This window comes from Musca autumnalis, unplaced genomic scaffold (assembly GCF_047663935.1).
Source record: "Musca autumnalis isolate F117 unplaced genomic scaffold, ASM4766393v1 scaffold_2, whole genome shotgun sequence".
In the NCBI taxonomy this organism is placed as follows: domain Eukaryota; kingdom Metazoa; phylum Arthropoda; class Insecta; order Diptera; family Muscidae; genus Musca; species Musca autumnalis.
Window position 1 is genome coordinate 257,614,711 of NW_027411755.1, and position 20,590 is coordinate 257,635,300.

The following is a 20,590-nucleotide window of genomic DNA, read 5'->3' on the forward strand; positions in this document are numbered from 1 at the left end:
TAGGGTGAATAGGGCGGTCTAAAAATAGGTGGTTGCTCTAAAAGTAGATGGTGATAAAAGGGGTTTACATTGTTAATTGTGTAATTATCATTTTTTTTTCTTTTTTTGGCTCCTCTGTTCCACTGTTTATTTGCTGGCACGAGCGATGTCACTTTTTGTTTATTTTCATGAAACCGACATAAAAAACTTATTTAACACTTAAGCCAATGATTGGATTCGTGGTAAATATATAACAGCCACCTACCGTTTAACCACCCGAAATAGTCAATAAATATTATTCATAAAATTAATGTGCAACAATCGCACCATGTGAACCTCAATATAAGTTCGAATGTGATTTCGAATGCAATAAATTGAAAATTGTTAAATAGTTTTGGTCAGGGTATTTCTCTGTGGGAAAATTTATTTTTCCCCACAAATATTATGTTGTTGCTGTTGCAGTTATAAAGTGTGTTGTTGTTGCTGTTTTTTGAGTGTTTGTTTTAACAAAAGCTCTTCATAAATTAAGCTTTATTGCCGCAGAAAAACAACTTAATATAGTTAATAAATAAATTCAGTTATGAAAGCATAACAAAACAAATACTCGAAAGTTTAAAATCCAATTAAAGATATGGACACAAATAAAACAAAAATATTATCAAATTAATAATTTTATGTGTTTTTCAACTTTAAAATGTCTTCATAACAATAATAAATGAATGGCTTAAATAAATATGAATTTGAATCTCCCCGTAAGACAATATCGATTTTTTCAACAGCAATAGAAGGGAGAAGGTTCCATGCCATTGAGCCTACATTGTAGTCCCTACAACGAATCTAATTGCACTACGTTGTTGTTATTGTATTGTATGTTGTTGTTGTTTAATATTGTATGTTTGTGTGTTCGTTCTTCTGCTCAATCTGACGCTGGGTCTATCTCCAGTTCTAGGAATGTGGCTACTTCGATGGGATGTAACCAAAAATCCACTGGAGTTAGGTGAGTACGTTTGGCAGGGCAGTTGAAAAGGTGCAGTGTATTGTGCGGGCCAATAAGAATTTAGCCGACTGCAATATACTGAGCGTAGTTGAATCAAAACTGCTCTGGCTTGTCGTCGCAGCTGACGCTCATCAGCTGCGAAGAGGACTCCGAGGACTTTATTTTCACTATATTTACTTATGGCCTTAGAAACTGCGTCTGTGAGAATGCTATTTAAACCTGCTTTATGTGCCTGTTGATCTGGGGGTTCTCTCCTGTATCGTTGGACCTCTCCCTGTAAAGCGTGGATATCCTTTCTGAGGTGAATGTGTCGGGCCTACCCACCAAATGGTTATTAGGATGGCTCTCACGGTAATACCAAAGCAAGTACTGCAACGAAAGCATCTCATTGTGTTGCTGTACTGGAAGGATTTCTCTTCCTCATGTACTTGGTCCACTGAAGACATGATGAGGCACCCTGTTGCTGTTCTCAGGGCGACATTCTGACAAGTTTGAATATTATTCCATTGCGTATCACATAAACTCGCGGACCAAACTGGCTCCGCATAGCTCACCACAGACATACCTATCGTTTTATATGTGGTCAACAAGGTTTCTTTATCTGCACCCCAAGTTCGGACGGCTAGGGACTTGATGACCGTGTTCCTACTTTTTAGTTTGTCGCAGATAGCTGTGGCATGCGAGGACGAAGCGAATGTGCTGTCGAATGTGACCCCTAGAATTTTGGGGCAGTTTGAGGTCGGAATTCTGCTACCATAGACCACACATTGAACTCTCTTCCCACCTGCGCCGTCCATGTTGTGAATAGAGTGGCCGTAGATTTAGTGGCGGATATTTGCATATTCCTCGCGTGGAAAAATGTGTTAAGATTGGTTAAATAGGAGTTCAGTCTTTCACAGATGTCACCAGGGAAGGTACCCTGCCAAGATTGTACAATCGTCCGCATACGTTCCGAGATCAGACTTGGCCGGAGAATTGTTTGCTAATGTCCTCAAACAGCGTGGAGTACCTGACAGTATCAAAGGCTATTGATAAGTCAAGCGCCGCAATCACTGTTCTGTCACACGCTTATCCTGGTTGAATCCGCGACAAATATGTGTGGAGATGGCATTGTTGTTGTGCTGTCCTGCTTACTTGACTGTACTGCTGATGATCGGCAGCTGGATAGCTATTTTTAAAACTGCGAAGGACTAAGGTCTCAAAGCAACTGCGGCCTGCAATGCTGCAAGGCTACGTGCTCTAGGAACGTGGAGAGACAGAGCTTACGGACATGCCTGTGTGCTTCTCAAACTACCAAGAAAAATAGCAACTAATGCTGATTACTGCACACCTGCAATAACTTTTGATCAGCCTTTTAAAGTTAAATTTCCAAGCAGGAAAGAATGGAAAAATAGAACTCCACTGACGGGGTACGACATCAATGTATACACGGACGGCTCTAAGATGAATTGTGGAGTCGGCTCTGGTGTCTACTCGGAAGAAGCAAACATATCTAAATCCACAAAGCTACCTAAAGATTGCAGTGTTTTTCAGGCGGAGATACTGGCTATAAAGGAAGCTTGTAATATACTTCTACAGCACCCCTTACCAAACTCAATAGGAATTTTTGTCGACAGTCAAGCGGCGCTCCTAGCATTGAAGTCAAACATTGTCTCATCAAAGCTGGTGAAGGAATGTAAAGAAGAACTTGCTAAGCTAGGGCTTCTGACCAGAGTAGTTCTTACTTGGATCCCAGGTCATAAGGGTCTTGTTGGAAACGAAAAAGCAGACGAACTAGCTAGAGCGGGATCTGCCTCTAACGAACTTCCAAGGGCGTCAGTCGCAACACCAATGGGAGTAGTTAAAGGGGATATCTTCAAATACCATCTTTCACAAGGAGAGATCAGATGGGACAAGACTGAAACCTGCAAAATATCAAAATCTACATGGCCACACTACAACATCAAACGTACAAAGTTCCTGATTAGCCAAAATCGACGGAACCTGGCAAGACTAATTGCGGTGCTAACCGGTCATTGGGCCATTGGTAACCATGCAAAGCGCTTACATATTCCACACAATGACTACTGTCGCAGCTGCGGAAACGAAGAAGAGGAAGAAACGGTTGAACACCTCCTCTGTTCCTGCCCTGCACAATTGCAAAGAAGATTTAAAACTCTTGGACGACCGTTCCTACACGATCTTGCTGAGACAACCGAACTAGGTCTGGGGGACCTTCTGAGGTTTATCAGGCTGGATATAATTTACCAACATATAACGGAATAACAATCTCTACCCGAGTGGTGTGGTTTTCAAAACGGTATATTTTAACATACTAATTGAGGCTATGAAGATTATAGCCACCACGTAAACCAACCAACCAAGGTCTCAAGGCTCCTTGCCATGGGCTACAAAAGCGAAATCGGCCAGTACGATTCACATTCACTGGAATCCTTTTCTGGCTTCCATATTGGGACCACCCTGCCCATTTTCCTGACTTCGAGAACAATGAGAGTTGCAAGAGACAGTTTGAGAACTTTAGCGAAATAATCCACTCCTGGCTCATCCAACTGTTTCAGCATTACCATCGGCCCAAAGCTTTGGATGATTTAGCGTTCCTGATGACATTCGCAGCATCATCCACTGTAAACTGCATTGGTTCGTCCTCGGCAGGAAGAAATCTAATGCGACGTAGTACTCTTCTCTTCGCCTTGTCACTCCTCGGGTGCTCGACAAACTGTCAGTCAACGTAACGTCGCCAAACCTGATAGAGGTCCTATCTTCCTTCTTTCGAGGGTTCGAGAGTGACTTAACCGTTGCCCACAATTCACTTATTCCGTCTGCAATGTTGCAAGTCTTCAGATGATTTAACCTCTTGTTCCACCTATGCTTGCAAACAACTTGTTCATTTCCCGTGGCAGCTCCCTGTCTCTGGGGTCCTGATGACATTCGCAGCATCATCCTCTGTAGACAGCTGTGGTTCGTCTTCGGCAGGAAGAAATCTAATCCGACCTAGTACTCTTCTCTTCGACGTTTCACTCCTCGGGTGTTCGACAAACTGTCAGTCAACGTAACGTCGCCAAACCTGACTGAGGTCCTATCTTCCTTCTTTCCAGGTTTCGAGAGTGACTTAACCGTTGCCCACAATACACTTATACCGGCTACAATGTTGCAACTCTTCAGATGATTTAACCTCTTGTTCCGCTTATGCTCGCCGACCAATCTGTTAATTTCCAATGGCAGCTTCCTGACTCTGGAGTCACTGGGGTTGGTTCTTCGAAGCTCATCACGCATATTTGTTAAACCCGTCCCCTCTGTTGAGAAGTGTTGTCTCGCTTCTGGTGTTCGGCCAGTAGGTATATGGCGAGCGGCTGCAGTAGTGATGAAGTCTGGAAAAGTCCTTTTCGCAATCCCGAACATCAGTAGGATTGGGCAGATCTCAGAAGCTGTGATTAGTGATCTCTCTGAAACTCGGCCAATCAGCTTTCCCATGATTGACGAATGTGCGGCGTTCAGAGGCAATGAAATTGGATGGTCTGCTAATGGAGACAACTATGGAGATGATCTGATAACAGAGAAATGACGGGTTGCTAGGTAACATCATTTGCCATTTGACGCAATGGTTATGTCTGGCGAACTGTGACACTCTCCTCTAATTCTGGTAGGGGCGTCCTCATTGACCGTGCAAAACGCATAGCTATCAATCTGCTCAGCCAGCGATGTACCCCTCTGGTGGTTTCCGAGGACCGCATGCCACAATTCATGATGCGCAAAAGACCCCCCAAAACAAGACGGTTATGACCTACCAAAAGCGTCCTAATGCTAGGCTTGTAACCTGAAATACTGTTATTTACCGGCGGGATGTATACGTTCAGCAACTCAACCTCGGCAGTTCCAAACCTAACTGATACCTCCATACATTCTAAGTACGGGTCATTAGGGTCAGGCTCCAGCGAGATAGTTCTGTAGTGAACAGACAGGTGCAAAAGGAAGGCTAATCCCTCAACTAAACTTCTGGTGCAAACCCAACGCTGTTAAATGCAGTTTTTGTTGAACATGATTTCCTGCACCGCCGCGATCTTGATCTTCTTCCGACTCATGAAGTGCACTATTTTGTCGATCTTACCTCGGAGTATATTGCAATTAAATTGCTAAAAAGATGAATTTTCTAGGCTTGTAACCTGAAATACTGTTATTTACCGGCGGGATGTATACGTTCAGCAACTCAACCTCGGCAGTTCCAAAACTAAATGCTACCTCCATACATTCTAAGTACGGGTCATTAGGGTCAGGCTCCAGCGAGATAGTTCTGTAGTGAACAGACAGGTGCAAAAGGAAGGCTAATCCCTCAACTCCACTTCTGGTGCAAACCCAACGCTGTTAAATGCAGTTTTTGTTGAGCATGGTTTCCTGCACCGCCGCAATCTTGATCTTCTTCCGACTCATGAAGTGCACTATTTTGTCGATCTTACCTCGGAGTATGTTGCAATTAAATTCTAAAAGGATGAATTTTCTAGGCTTGTAACCTGAAAAACTGTTATTTACCGGCGGGATGTATACGTTCAGCAACTCAACCTCGGCAGTTCCAGAACTAAATGCTACCTCCATACATTCTAAGTACGGGTCATTAGGGTCAGGCTCCAGCGAGATAGTTCTGTAGTGAACAGACAGGTGCAAAAGGAAGGCTAATCCCTCAACTCCACTTCTGGTGCAAACCCAACGCTGTTAAATGCACATAAAAACGATGCAAATACAAACATACCCAGCAAAATGTTCGATGCCAAAAATGCTATTCAATCATGGGTGCAAGTGATCTGGCATGTCATCTTTTTAGCATCTTCATCGATGAAATTTATATGAGCTAATGCTTTGGCATGTCGTATTCACCAACCCTTTGCGACACTATCATTACGACGAGAGTTTTAACAACGTTGGTTGTGATTTCGAGTCTCCGACAACATCAAGACTATTGTAAATATTTAATCTTATATATTTAGAAAAATGTGTATAAATAAAAACACAAAATTCATCTATATTGGATCGGTGGAATGGGTTCAAATGTTGATGAAAAGATCGGATTGTTAACGACTCCCTTCGCATTGGTTTAAATGCCAATGAAAAGATCGGATCTTTTACGACTTCGTACGAACCAATGCAAAAGATGCCGTGAAATAACGTCATCGCATGGAAACAATTCCTTCAAATTTTGGGGATTATGTACACTGAGGTGCCGGAACATGGATGTTGTTCGTTTCCGGGTCAATCCGGTACGAGAGAACCCGCTGCCGTGGGATTGCACTACGGCGAAATGATCGTGGTGGACGATTGATACTAAGATATGCTACTTATCGACAATAACATGACTAAATATTAGATTAACAGGGAAAAATACCTTATCGTGGTGTCACGCACGTTCATTCTTTGATGAGAAATTTTATATACGTAAAATTGAATATTTTTTCTTTCTTTAATGATCACATATATTCATATTTATATTTTAATAGGACATTTATACATAATATTAATTTTCTTGGCATCTTTTTCACTCAAGCTAACGCGTTGACCAATCTGCGCCTTTGAATCCAAAGGGACAATTGTATCTTCGCCATTTATGGAAAATGCTCCAGGACGATAGTGTAAACAGCTGTTATAATCATAACCAACATCAAAATCCGTTACCACAGAAGTGGGATATTTTTCAAAATTAAATTCTTTTCCTGGTACAATATTCTCGTATACCACGCGAATGTAATCGTCTCGTTGGGCGTCACTTTGTTGGTGATAGAAACCCAGAGCATGCATAAATTCATGTAATATCGTACCAGTTCGGAAACAACCTTCACCCAGTGGAAAGATTTGTAGATTCATTTGTTGGACTTTCCCCAAATAACCCACAGCTGTGAAACAACCGCCAGTTTGAGAAGTTATGGCGACATATTCTTTGCGATCGCTATCAGCTTCGCGAAAACGAACACAGGTGCGAGACTCCAGTGTGGCGATACCCTCTAATATTGCTTTGCGATGAGCTAAATCTGTAAGAGACAAAAGGGAAAACCAGTGAGAATCTTTACAAGCTAAATTAAAAAAAAACCTACATACATATATATACATACATATAAATATAAAATCAAAAATTTAATAAGTAAAATATTGCGACTTTATTTATGAATGTTTTCAAAATGGTAAAAAGTGAAAAACCCTAATGTAAAAATTGTTTCATTACTTGGGCTGGGATACGTAATATGTTTTTTAAATGTGAATGTAATAAAATTGTTTATATGGCTCAATTAAAATTTGAAATTGATGAAGTAAGTCGCCATGCATGATTATATAGCTTCAATAAACTTTATCGGTCAAATAACCACCTGTAAAGTGCCACTGTGGTGCAATTGTTAACATACACTTACTTAATGCACACAGAAGACCCAACTCAAACCTGAGGAGAATATTGAATCTTTCCGAAATATTAGTAATATTCTGATACATTAATCTGCTAAAAACTAAACAAGTCTTATAAAATTTGCGCAAAAGCCCCTTAATACCGGTAATCCTCAAAAAATGTTTGGAAACCCGTACTTACAAGTCACCACCTTAACCGGTGTAAAGAAAAACCGTTTAGAAGCCGTGTTATCGCTGCCAAGAAACAAGGTAAATATGTTCAGATTCTCTATTGTTCAAAATGCGTTTACGTGTGCCTGGAGAGAGCTCGGTAACATTTACTGATGATAAACATAAGGGGGAAATATCGTTGGTCAAACAGTCGAAAAGTGCAGCCTTAATGGAATGTTGCTGCTGCAGAAATCTGGTGATATTTTAATTCAGGTATCCCATCGATTCGAGGATCGATACAGGCTATTTCCAAGTACCCACAAGTGTCTCATCCGTTTTAACCCGGAAACTAGACACCAACAAGTTTTAACCGCAACAAAAAGCAGCAGCCTAGCCAGCACCGTAACATTGAATAATTAGTTTCCTTTCGTGTATGAAGAAGACTTAATAACAAATTTCAGCCATTTCGGTGGAATATTGAGGCCACAACGTTCAAAATACCGAAAATCGGGAGGTACCGTTATATGGGGGCTATATGAAGGCATGGACCGATACCGACAAAGTTCTATGGGAAAGTTTTATACCACCAATGTAGACTAAGTACCAAATTTCACCCATTTCGTTGTGATAATTAAGCTAAAACCTTAAAAATACCGAAAATCGGGAGGTACCGTTCTATGGGGGCTATATGAAGGCGTGGACCGATACCGACAAAATTCTGGGGGAAAGTTTTATACCCCTCAAGAAGACTACCTACCAAATTTCAGCCATTTTGGAAGAATAATGAAGCTAAAACCTTCAAAATACCGAAAATCGGGAGGTACCGTTCTATGGGGGCTATATGAAGGTGTGGACCGATACCGACAAAATTCTGGGGGAAAATTTTTTACCCCTAAAGAAGACTACGTACCAAATTTCAGCCATTTTGGTAGAATAATGAAGCTAAAACCTTGAAAATACCGAAAATCAGGTGGTAACGTTCTATGGGGGCTATATTAAGGTGTGGACCGATACCGACATAATTCTGGGCAAAAGTTTTGTACCCCTAAAGAAGACTACGTACCAAATTTCAGCCATTTTGGTAGGATAATGAAGCTAAAACATTCAAAATACCGAAAATCGGGAGGTACAGTTCTATGGGGGCTATATGAAGGTGTAAACTGATACCGACAAAATTCTGGGGAAAAGTTTTATACCCCTAAAGAAGACTACGTACCAAATTTCAGCCATTTTGGTAGGATAATGAAGCTAAAACCTTAAAAATACCAAAAACCGGGAGGTACCGTTCTTTGGGGGCTATATGAAGGTGTGGACCGATACCGACAAAATTCTAGGGGAAAGTTGTATACCCCTAAAGCAGACTAAGTACCAAATTTCAGCTATTTTGGTATGATAATGAAGCTAAAACCTTAAAATTACCGAAAATCGGGAGGTACCGTTCTATGGGGGCTATATCAAAACGTGGACCAATATATCCCATTTTCAATACCAACCATCCTGCAAGTAATAAAAACTTCTGTACCAAATTTTGACTCTCTATCTTTAAAATTCCGAGCTGTACCTTGATTTCAACAGACAGACGGACGGACAGACGGACATGGTCAAATCGACATAGAATTTTATGCTGATCAATAATATATATACTTTATAGGGTCTCCGACGAATATTTCGATGTGTTACAAACGGAATGACAAATTTAATTATACCCTCCATAACAAGTAGGAAAGGAGTAAAGATGGACGGGGCCATATGATACCCCACAGCATATATGTCGGCTTTTTGTCCTTCTAAAATTAATATTTTATTTAGCAAAAATTAAATCCAAAGGCCCCCATTTTTCCAGAAGAATGAGGTTAAAGTATTGCTTCGAAATTGAAATAAGTATGAACAAGTAAAAAGCCCTAATTTCGACCTGGACGTACTTTTTTAACCTCCACCTGGAATAAGTCTGATCAACAAAATAAAAGGTTTGTTGTCTCATCGGTTTGTTGTTTCATCCTGCGTTTACATATTTTACGCTAGAAATCGAAGTTACCAGCTATTTCGTAAATGATCACAACACAAACGGAGAGGATTTGGATTTATAGGGCAAATTGTGTAACGCAGGTCTAGAATTTGTAGTGACATTACAAGACCCTTGGTAAAATCTCGGAAGTTGCGCCCCATTTAACATCATTATTTTCACTGGTAAATAGTTGTAAACGTTCCACATATAATGTGAGACATCCATGGCTTGTCCCACGAAATCTATTATGGGTCTTCTATATTTTCTAAAGTATATTTATGATGAATATAGAAAAAACTGTTTGGATCGATCACACGACACCTCCTTAAACATGAGTTAATAAGAAGTAAAAAAGTAGTAGTCGGCTTTGCCGACTTAGATATACCCTCAGCCTTTGTGAATTATGTATTAGGGAGTTTTCCGATTTTATGGTCTTTTTAGGACGTATGAACTTGCTGAACAAAAATTATATTTGGATTAAAACTCAACAGTATTGCTGAGGAGAGTGTCCCAACTAGAACGAAATTTTTTAAATTTGGCGCCATTCGAAGTTTGACATTTGAACAATTGTTCCATACATAACCTCACTCTGCCTAATTTACGATATAATAAAGTTTCATGATTTTTTAATATCTGTGTTCTATTTAAAATCTAACAAGTAAGAAAAGCGTTAAGTTCGGTCTGGCCGAACTTTTTATACCCTCCACCACAAATTTAAGGCATTTCGGTGGATTAATGTAGCCACAACCTTCAAAATACCGAAATTCGGAAGGTACCGTTCTATGGGGGCTATATGATGGCGTGGACCTATACCTTCAAATTTCTGGGGGAAAGTTTATACGCTTAAAGAAGACTAAATACCAAATTTCAGTCATATCGGTGTGATAATGAGGCTAAAACGTTTAAAATATCGAAAATCGGGAGATATTGTATTATGGGGGCTATATCAACACGTGGACCTTTATAAACATTTTATAATAGAAATGTTTCTTAGCCTCTGGAAACACAAAATACAAAGTTACAACCGATTCTTTGGTCAAATAGGTCTAATACATTCAAAATATATTAAAATGACGCGTACTTTATAAGGGGTCTTATGTGGGGACTATACCAAAACGTGGATCTATATAACCCAACTTTGGTAGGAATGTTTTCTGGCCTCTGAAGACACAAAATACCAAATTACAACCAATTCTGTGGTCAAATGGGTCTAATACATTCAAAATATATTGAAATGGCGAGTACTTTATATGGGGCCTTATATGGGGGCTATGCCAAAACGTGGACCTATATAACCCAACTTTGGTAGGAATATTTTTTGGCCTCTGGAGGCACAAAGTACCAAATTACAACCAATTCGGTGGTAAAATGGGCCAAATATCTTAAAAATTCCTTAAAACGACGACGCGTCACGCGTCATTTTGTATGGGGGCTATACGAAAGCGTGGACATACATAGCCCGCTTTCAATACCTAAAGCCCTACGTAAATATAACATATTTTCCCAAAATTTCATCAACCTACGTCAATCCGTTCGGACGCTAGAGTGATTTCCACAGACGGACAGACGGGCGGACATGGCTATATCGATGTAGAATTGCACGCTGATCAAGAATATATATACTTTGTGGGGTCTACAATGATTATTTCGAGTAGTTACAAACGTAGTGACAAACTTAATATACCCCCATCCTATGGTGGAGGGTATAAAAATTGCCTTCTAGATGGGACACCAAAAAAAAAATGGACCGGCATAGTCGGTTCCTATTGTATTCTATTTTTGGCGTCATTTATTTTCGATAAATATCGCGTCCATCAATCAATTCAGGTCGTCAACGTATAATTTAGAGCAGGAAGTATGGACTTCCTACAAAAAACATAAAAACGCTCTTTAAACAGCATGTTGAACTTTTGAGGCAGTGATACCCTAAGGAGAAGGCCGATGTGGACTATTTTCGAAGTTAAACTAAATTTGGACCACATATTAGGAGATTCAAAGTTTGGACCAAATCGGCTGCTCCGTTTAGATAATCGTGTGTACCATTCTAGTATTTTGTTGCACTTTTGAGGGGAAGTTAACGGAAGGAGTGGGTCGATATGGCTCTTCTTTGTACTAAAACTAAGTTTTGATAAATATTAAGTTGGAACATTTTGGAGCTAACCCTTTCGAGAGTTATCGTGCGCTCCAGGCACTACACATGGTGCCTGGACCTTTTGGACGTATGAACTTCCCGTCAAAAAATATTTAAATTTTCGTGTATTTATCTTAACGATTGTGGCCGTTCCGAATATATGCTTAAGTTTTGCTAATACATTTGATTTGGATTAAAGCGCAAAAGTTTTGAAGGCGATGTACTTGAGGGAATGGACCGTCCTAATTCATTTTAGAAGTGATCATATTTTGGGAGTTATTCCTTTCTATAGTCATTTTAGTTGACCACCGTAGGATTTAGAGTGTTTGGACCATAGCGGACTATAAGTTTAGGTAGCATGGGCTTGCCTACAAAAACATTATATCGATGTAAACAGTTTTTAAAAGGGGTAAGTTCGGTAAAGTATCCTCGAACAGACCTTAAACTGTAGTTTAAGTAAAAAGTTTGAACTTTTGTAAGGGGGTAGCCGAATATGTTTTTCGAATAGACTTTCTTGGTACTTGATGCAAGTTTTTAAACGTAGCTCTATATAGCAATAGTAATGAACTATGTCCGGAATACATATTACAATGCGCGAAGTTTGCACCAAATCGGGTTCTCGCTTCGAGAGTTATGATGCCCACCATTTTATCGAATTTTTGTGAGAAAGATGCAAGTCGTTTCTAAACATTCCAAAATTTTCGAAATCTAACTAATTTTTGCCAATTTTTCGGAGTATTTAAGGAGAAAAAGACTACTAACGTGACTAATTTTGGAGAAAAAAAATATTTTAAAATGAAAAAGTTGTTATTATTATATTATAAGCTAGTTTCTGAAAAAAGGACACGAAAATTATTAACCATATTTTGACACCGCAGCGTGATAGAAGACACTATCACTATCCCTATCACTTCAACTTTCGCGGTTATGGACCCCCAAAGACCTAAGGCTTTGCTGTCAAAAGTGATAATTTTGTACGGCACATATCTTCTAAACCACTTGGAATTTGGGATTACTCGTCGAGGCAAGGTTGAAGCTCTCATTCTAAAGAATAATAATTGTGAACACATAAAATCCATTAAACTTCATCTTCAAGGTCAAAATTGTCAAGGCAAATTTCCGTTATATTTTTTTTCGGATTTAAGTCTGCAGATATCAAGCCGATCAAAACTGAAACAAACAGCCAACTAGAAAAATGTTCCTTAGATCTCAATAAACAACTTTCTAGAACATACGAAGTCTGTAGAAACGTATCTTAATGACGAAAATAGCTAAACAAATGTGATTTGTATCCTCTTTTCTCGGTTTCCGCTCCATAGATACTAAACCGTTCAAAATTCAGGAAAACAATTAACAACAATAATGTAGCAAAGATATCAGCAAACAACTTTCTGGAACATTCGAAATGTCTATGAACGGTTCTTAAACTAGCCAAAAACTTTCGAAAATATTAGATTTTTATATTTTTTCTCTTATTATGGTCCTCAGATAATGAGAGAAGTCTCCCTTGTCCCTTATGGGATGTTTGTGGAACAATTATATATATGGTCCTCAGATATCGAACCGCCCAAAAATTAAGCATACAGTTAACTAGAAAAAATTTACCTACGATCGCAATAAACAACTTTCTAGAACAAGACGAGTAATCCCAAATTCCAAGCGGTTCACAAGATATGTGTCCGACAAACTGATCCCTTTTGACATCAAAGCCTCAGGTCTCTGTGGGCCCATAACCGCGATAGTTGAAGTGATAGGGAAAAACGCCGGGTGTGTCTTGTTATTTTTGGTTTTCTATCACGAGGTGGTGTCAGAATGTGGTTAATAAATCATGGCCCAAAAAATGACACACAGTGTTATTCTACCCTCAGCCTTTAGGCTAAAAGGGTATATCGTCACCATAAATGCCCGAAGACGTAACCGACATGAAAATCGAAATTCGTTTTTTAATGGAATCTGATACACAAAGCCAAAATACATGCTCTGGCAAGATTTCAAGCTTCTTTCAAAAATAACGATCCTATTCAAGAAATGGAATTTCGGAAACTGGGATAACATTGCAGATGTTGTTGTAATTACGGATCCAAAAACCAAGCGTTTTCCCGGTTTTAGTTTCATAACTTACTCCCATTCTTACATGATTGACAATACTCCAAATACTCGCCCTCATAAGATTGATATTCTATAAAACAGTTTTTCATTTTATAGCATTTTTTGCTTCTCCTGTAAAGTTTTGGCTTTGTGGGTTACGTCTTCGGGCATTTATGGTGACGATATACACTTTGATACGTCCAAAAATGTGCCTCATCGAAATAACGCTTTTAGATCCCAAGTATGTTTGGACGAAATTCGTTTCAGACAAATTGGAGTCGTTTTAGCCATGTCCGTCCGTCTGGCTGGTGCGCACGATATCTCTCGAACGGATCAACCGATTCGAACCGAATTTTGGGTATCGCAATATTTTATCCAAACTTACTTTAAGTTCGAAGGTGGGCCTTAACGGTCCCCCACAAAAATTCAAAATTTGTCTGTGAAATGGTGTGAACGATAACTCTCGAAGGGAGCAATCGATTTGGTCCAAACTTTGCACATCGTATTCGGATATAGTGAAGTTTAACAGCTCCTCTCGAATCGTTTTGAAATTTGTTTCAGTAAGATGTGCACGGTATAATTTTTTTTCTTGCGCAAGTCCATACTTCCTGAGATATTGGGTAAAAAGTTCCAAGAAACCCTGACGGTACCACCCAAAATGGCAAATCCGCAAGATAATTCTTGCAGGGAGTTTCTGATTGATGCAGACTTTGCACATCATATTATTTCATCCAATCATGTATCAGGTTGGAATATGGACTATATTGGTCCACTCCTTCGGGTACCTCCCACACGAAATTCGTATAAAGTGAAGTTTAAGAGCTCCTCTCGGATCGTTTTTAAATTTGTTCAGCAGGTACCTCCCCCACAAAAATTCAAAATTTGTCTGTAAAATGGTGTGAACGATAACTCTCGAAGCAATCGATTTTGGTCCAAACTTTACACATCGTTTTATTCCTTCCAAATATTGGGTTCGAATATGGACTATATTGGTTCACTCTTTCGGGTATTTCCCACACAAAATTCGGATAAAGTGAAGTTTAACAGCTCCTCTCGAAATCCGCAAGATAATTCTCGCAGGGAGTTTCTGATTGGTGCAGACTTTGCACATCATATTATTTCATTACATGTCCTTCATAACCACAACATTGATACAATTTCGGCCATAGCTTTTCAAAAATACCTTCAAATTTTCTCAGGTGTACACATTTTACCCACCATCTCGATCGAATCCCTTACAAAAAATGCTAATATAATTTTTTGTTGAAAAAAAATTCAAAAGTTGTCCACGTTTAGTTAATACTCACCAAAATCTCCAACGAATTTATAATAAACAATTCCATCTGGCCAACGTTTGGTTTCATCCACCAACCCGTTACGTCCCTGTAATTTTGTAGAGCCCTTTAAAATTCTCAGCTGGGTATCACTCAGCAGCATATCACCCTCAACAAATCCGGCTGATTCTTCTGGATCTAGTATTGTGGTAGGTAAAGGGTTGCCCTCAACCATTTCGCCGCACAAAACAGCAATGGAAATTAAAAATAATGTTAAATTTAAACGCAGAGACATCTTTATCGTTTGTAATTTTAGACAAGACTAAAATAACAATTTCAGGAAATTCGAACAAATAGATATTAAAAAACAATATATAATACCAATTAATTTTAACAAGTGTGGGGAGTTCGACGAATTACTAAGCTATACAATATAAATGGATGATAAGATAACATTGCCCACACACACAGTGGCGAAGACAGTGGCGATGTTAATGTTCGAATGTGGAACGGAAAAGTGCAATAAAATTGCAATGCGATTGCAATGAGCTAAATATTGGAATGTTTTTTTTTAACGAATCGAAAAATAAAATTTGGCAATTTATGATCAGGTTATTATTATTATTTTTTTTTTAAATATTTGTTCAATTCCTGGTATTAATATTCGTGTGGTTTTAACTACCCAGCATACCATATGTCGGATGTTAGACATATCTGAATTATTTTCGGAAGCAAAATCGTTCAGATTTCGTTCCAATGTCTATACAATTTTTATAGGGGAATTTGTTTAGATTTATTTCCGATTTCGGAGAGAATGTCGGAAGTAACTTTCCCTTCGAATATACCAATGCCTTTCTTCTGATTTTGGTACGAATTCGGAGCGAAATGTCTTAAACAAATTTACCTTCGCACAACAACTACCTTTTGTATATATCTAGCAACAAAGGGTTGGTTTCATTTTAGTTTATTGTCGAAAAATAAAGTGGTTGGTTATAAAATTCGCATATACAATTTTTGAATATTTTAAGTATAAATGCAACATATAATAATTCAAGCTAGTAGCTGATAGCTGATATACTCAACATATGTGTACACAAAGTTTACATTGTTCTACTATAACTACAAAATGATAACAACAGTGAAAATCATAAGAAACGTTTGAAATTACAATCTTCCAATAAAAAAAATAATAAAAATAATTGATCAAAAAAAAAATTTCATTTGATATTCATACGACATTATTCCAAAATCGTTCAAAAACCATTACGGAAGGCACCTCCGATTTTCATACGATATTTTTCAGAAATCGTTCAGAAATCTGTACGAAAATTCGGAAGAAAAAATTCGCCTTCCGAATTTCCCAAAGATTTTCTTTCGATTCGATTTCGTTCCGAAAATATGTCAACCACTTAATACAACTTTCGTTAAGATATCGTTACGATTTCAGATCCGACATCGGACGTAGCGTCCGAATTTTGTTCCGATTTCTTTACGATGTCGGTACGATTGTTTTGCTGGGTATTCATTGCCTAAATATGACTAATATCAGAAAGTCTAAACTCCAAGTCATTTAGTTTTTGTTATTATTGTTCCTATCAGTAATTTTAATTGTTTTTATATATTTTATAATAAGGCGTAAAATGACATAAGTCAAATACAGTATATTTTTTTAAAATTTCCCCTGTTTAGTGGGAATGTCGACAGAAACAAGTATCAGACGGCTTAGCCGACAGAAATATACCCTCAGCCTCAGATATACAACGTTTGGATAAAATCGGTTTCTCCCTTCGAGGGTTATCTTACCTCCTACCCAGTTTTGTTGGTGCAGTTAGGCTTTTTAGAGATTTTGGACCATTATCTCAAAAAGTAAGGAAAACCGTCGTAATGGGGAAAGCGAATACAAAAATCAAAGGGATTCGTTTGAACCGATCTCCGTTAGAGAGTTATCGTGCGCTCCAGCCGCTACACATGGTGGCACCGACGTAGCCAGGGGGGGGGCCGGGGGGCCCCCCCGTAATGATTTTCGTTCTCATAGGATATTAGCTAATGTTACACATTTTTTTAATTTTTGAGTAAAATTTTAAACTGTTTTAAATTTTTCAAGAAATATGTAAAGTATTTGGAGGAAGTATTACAGAGAATTATTTTACTACATTGGTATACTTATTGTCCAACATATTTGAAAATATAAAAATAATGAACAAGTTGACTTTTTGAGGAATTTTCTGCATAGTTATTGTTAAGATTTAAGGTGTTATTAAGCGTTTAACGTGTTACTGAGTTACGTTTGTAGCATATTATGTCCAATACTTTGGCTTATAAACGACATCTAGAAAAACATTCTTGCGATCTTTTGTTTTTGAAATTTATTATAAGAGCTATTCAACAATAAATGATAAAAACGTTGCTTAATCTTTGTGGTTTTAAATTTTTGTATATTTTCTATAACACGTTTTAGTAAGAACTATTTTGAACATCATAACAACTACAAATTCTTTATTATGGTTGAGATTTGCAAAAAAAAACTATATCAACCATTGTTATGACATAATTTCTGTTCCAGCAGTTTCGTCCGTTGCGATTATTCGAAACTGATCTCTTGCTACAAATTAGTAAATGTCTATGGGACAAAAAAAAAATTGTCGTATTTTTATTTTTTCGACCTTTCGAATGTTAATAAAATCAAGATTATTGAGATTGAGGTCAATGTTTGCATTTTATTTATTGCATATTATTTCCAATATTTCGAAATTACATTGAACTTCATCTTCAGGGATTTGAATAAACCCAGAATAAAACGTCATAGAAACCCACAATAATTGTATTTTGTGAAGTGCTTTTAATATTCCATTTTCCTTCTTCGGCAAAGCACTTTGTGACGACAAACGAAATCAAAAAACTGGTCGGAACCAGATTCTTCTTTGTAAAAATCTCAACATTTTAATCCTTTAATCCTGTGTTTATAGATTTTTGCTAAAAGAATGCATACATATATGGACCTTGAATTGGGCGCCAGACTTTCATTTTAAAAATAATTAAATACTAGTTGTCAGATTTTTCCTTGTTCCTGATCAATTTATTAGAAGATCCACGATAGGAAACCAGATTTTCTATAGGAGAAGTCTGACGATTGGACGCCAAAATTAGTCTATTGACAGATGCACGATTGGGTGACAGAATTAGTCATTTACATACCCGCCATTTGGTGCTAGAATTTCATGATGGATAGACGCACTATTGCTCAGCATTAGTTCTCTCTCAAGAAAATCACTATCGCCTTCAGAAATTCTTTGTGATTAGATCTACGGTTGGGCACCAAGATATATTCAATGAGGATTATTTTCGTAGAGCACTTCGACCTTCTAACTCGCTTCCTTTAATGTCCTTTTCGTCCTTTATTTTAAGAGCCGCTATTAAATTACCACAAGATTACGTTTTTCAGCTTCGAAATGTTCTTCAAAAATGTCGCTCAGAATATTTTAGGTACGGCGCTCATTGACAACTAATCGATTTTGTCGCGTTTTCGTGGTCGTTTTGTGCATTTACCCTGTTTTTGTTCAAAAAAAGACTATGTTTTGTTTTTTGTATATTCGTTACAGAACATACAAAAACACAGGTTAAATGTAAAAAATGACTATGAAAACGCGTAGAATTGATATAGAAGTGCCATTCAGATACTAGGTTTTTTCTTCCATAAATTACTAAATAAAATTGGAGTGGAAAATTGAAGCCGTGATTTTGAACTTTTGTGAGGTAGGAAACAAAGGAAAGGTCCTCAACATTCCATGTAAACAAAAAAATTAAATGTTAAGCATTTTCTATGGTTTTCCGATTGTATACTCTTTCTTTTGGATTTACCGAAGTAATATAACCGAATTACACAACATTCACTGTAGTTGTGACTTATTTGATAAATGATACACCCAAACATATATGTGATTAATTTTCAGAACTTTTTGACAATATATCAGAATTAATATATGTTCAAAACAATGGATAGTTTTGAACATATATTAATTCTGATATATTGTCAAAAAGTTCTGAAAATTGGCAAAGAATTCTTACGTCATTTTAATTAAAAATAGTAATGAAAATTACATATTTCATCAGTAATATAACTCTAAAATAAGGTTTACTTCATTGCTAAATAAGACATTTTCGATAACATGAACTTTCAAAATTTTGGTCAGGTGGGCCCCCCCCGAAATGAAATCCTGGCTACGTCCCTGCATGGTGGCATAGGGAATTTTTAGAGGTTTCGAACCATTTTTTCAGGAAGTATTGACTTGCCCCTGAAAAAACGTGTACTGTCGAAATGGGGGCAGCAAATACAAGTTGCTACAAAAAAAAGCAAAACAATCCGAGAGCAGGACTTAAACTGCACTTTTCCCAAATTTTGTGTGGGAGTTACTCGAAGGAGTGAAACTATATACTCCATATTCGAACCTGATCTATGTTCCGTAGATATATTGCGATATGAATAGTAAGGACCAAATCGGTCACTCCCTTCAAGAGTTATCGTGTGAACAATTTTACCGAACATTTGTGAACTTTTGTGGGGGAGGTAGCAGAAGGAGTGGACCGCTATGGCTTATCTTCGAACTTAAACTATGTTTGGACCAAATATTATGAAGGCCACATTTTGGACGGAATAGGTTGATCCGTTCGAGAGTTATATGGCACTCCAACCACTACACACGGTGTCATAGAGATTTTTTACAACTTTCAGGCTATTTTCTCAGGAAGTATGGACTTGTATGAAACTTGTACCGTCGTATGAGTGGCAGTGAATACAAGTTGTTACAACAAAAATCAAAGCGATTCGAGAGCAGCTCCTAAAATAAACAAATTTTCCGAACATTTTCGAACTTTTGTGGGGGAGGTACGGGAAGGAATGGACCGATATAACCCATCTTCGAACTTAAACTAAGTTTGGACAAAATATTGCTAATGCCAAATTTTGGACCAAATCGGTTCATCCGTTCGAGAGTTATCGTGCGCACCAGCCCGACAGACGGACGGACGGACATTGCTAAATCGACTCGAAATTGTCTGAAACGGATTTCGTCCAAACATACTTGGGGTCCAAAACCATTATTTCGATGAGGCACATTTTGTCTGTATGAAAGTCTATATACCCTCGTTAGCACAAATGCTGAGGGTATAAAAAACGAATAACCGAATATTTTATACCTTCCGAATATGTTATAACTCGTTCCACCTTCTTAACGGTATCAGTTACATAGTTTACTGATCGGTTCACGATGTATACATCGTCAGCATAAGCATGTAACATCGGTGTAAATTGTGCAATTTCTTTTGATGTTTGCATCTCGTATAACCCTCTCCACGAAGATGTTGAAGACATCACACGAAAGATTGTCTGTCTGAAACTTCTTTTGGTACTAAATTGTTCTGAGAGGTTCTTTCCTACTTTAACTGAGAACTGGTCAATGGTGGAATTGCCAGGTCTAAAGCTGCATAATAATCGTTGAGTCGTTTGCACAATATCCTTGACATTATCTTGTAGGCAATAGGGAGAAGACTTATGTCCCTGTAGTTAGAGCAGCATACAGTCTTATCTCCTT

The 20,590-nt window shown here is 38.0% G+C and overlaps 1 protein-coding gene across 1 annotated transcript; it reads right to left on the reverse strand.

Moving 5' to 3' along the window:
- Positions 1 to 6,403: 6,403 nt before the first annotated feature.
- On the reverse strand, positions 6,404 to 15,320 carry LOC141393423 (seminal metalloprotease 1-like). The gene is made up of 2 exons (XM_073966417.1): positions 15,036 to 15,320; positions 6,404 to 6,987 (listed from the first exon to the last, which is right to left on the reverse strand). The coding sequence occupies exons 1-2, from the start codon at positions 15,295 to 15,297 to the stop codon at positions 6,446 to 6,448; spliced, it is 804 nt and encodes a 267-aa protein (XP_073822518.1). The 5' UTR covers positions 15,298 to 15,320; the 3' UTR covers positions 6,404 to 6,445.
- Between the last annotated feature and the right edge of the window lie 5,270 nt (positions 15,321 to 20,590).

Coding starts and splice junctions, on each gene's coding strand:
- LOC141393423 (XM_073966417.1), bottom strand. CDS start 15,297: ATGTCTCTGCGTTTAAATTTAACATTATTTTTAATTTCCATTGCTGTT. Junction 6,988..15,035: donor TAAATTCGTTGGAGATTTTG/GTGAGTATTAAC, acceptor TGTCTCTTACAG/ATTTAGCTCATCGCAAAGCA.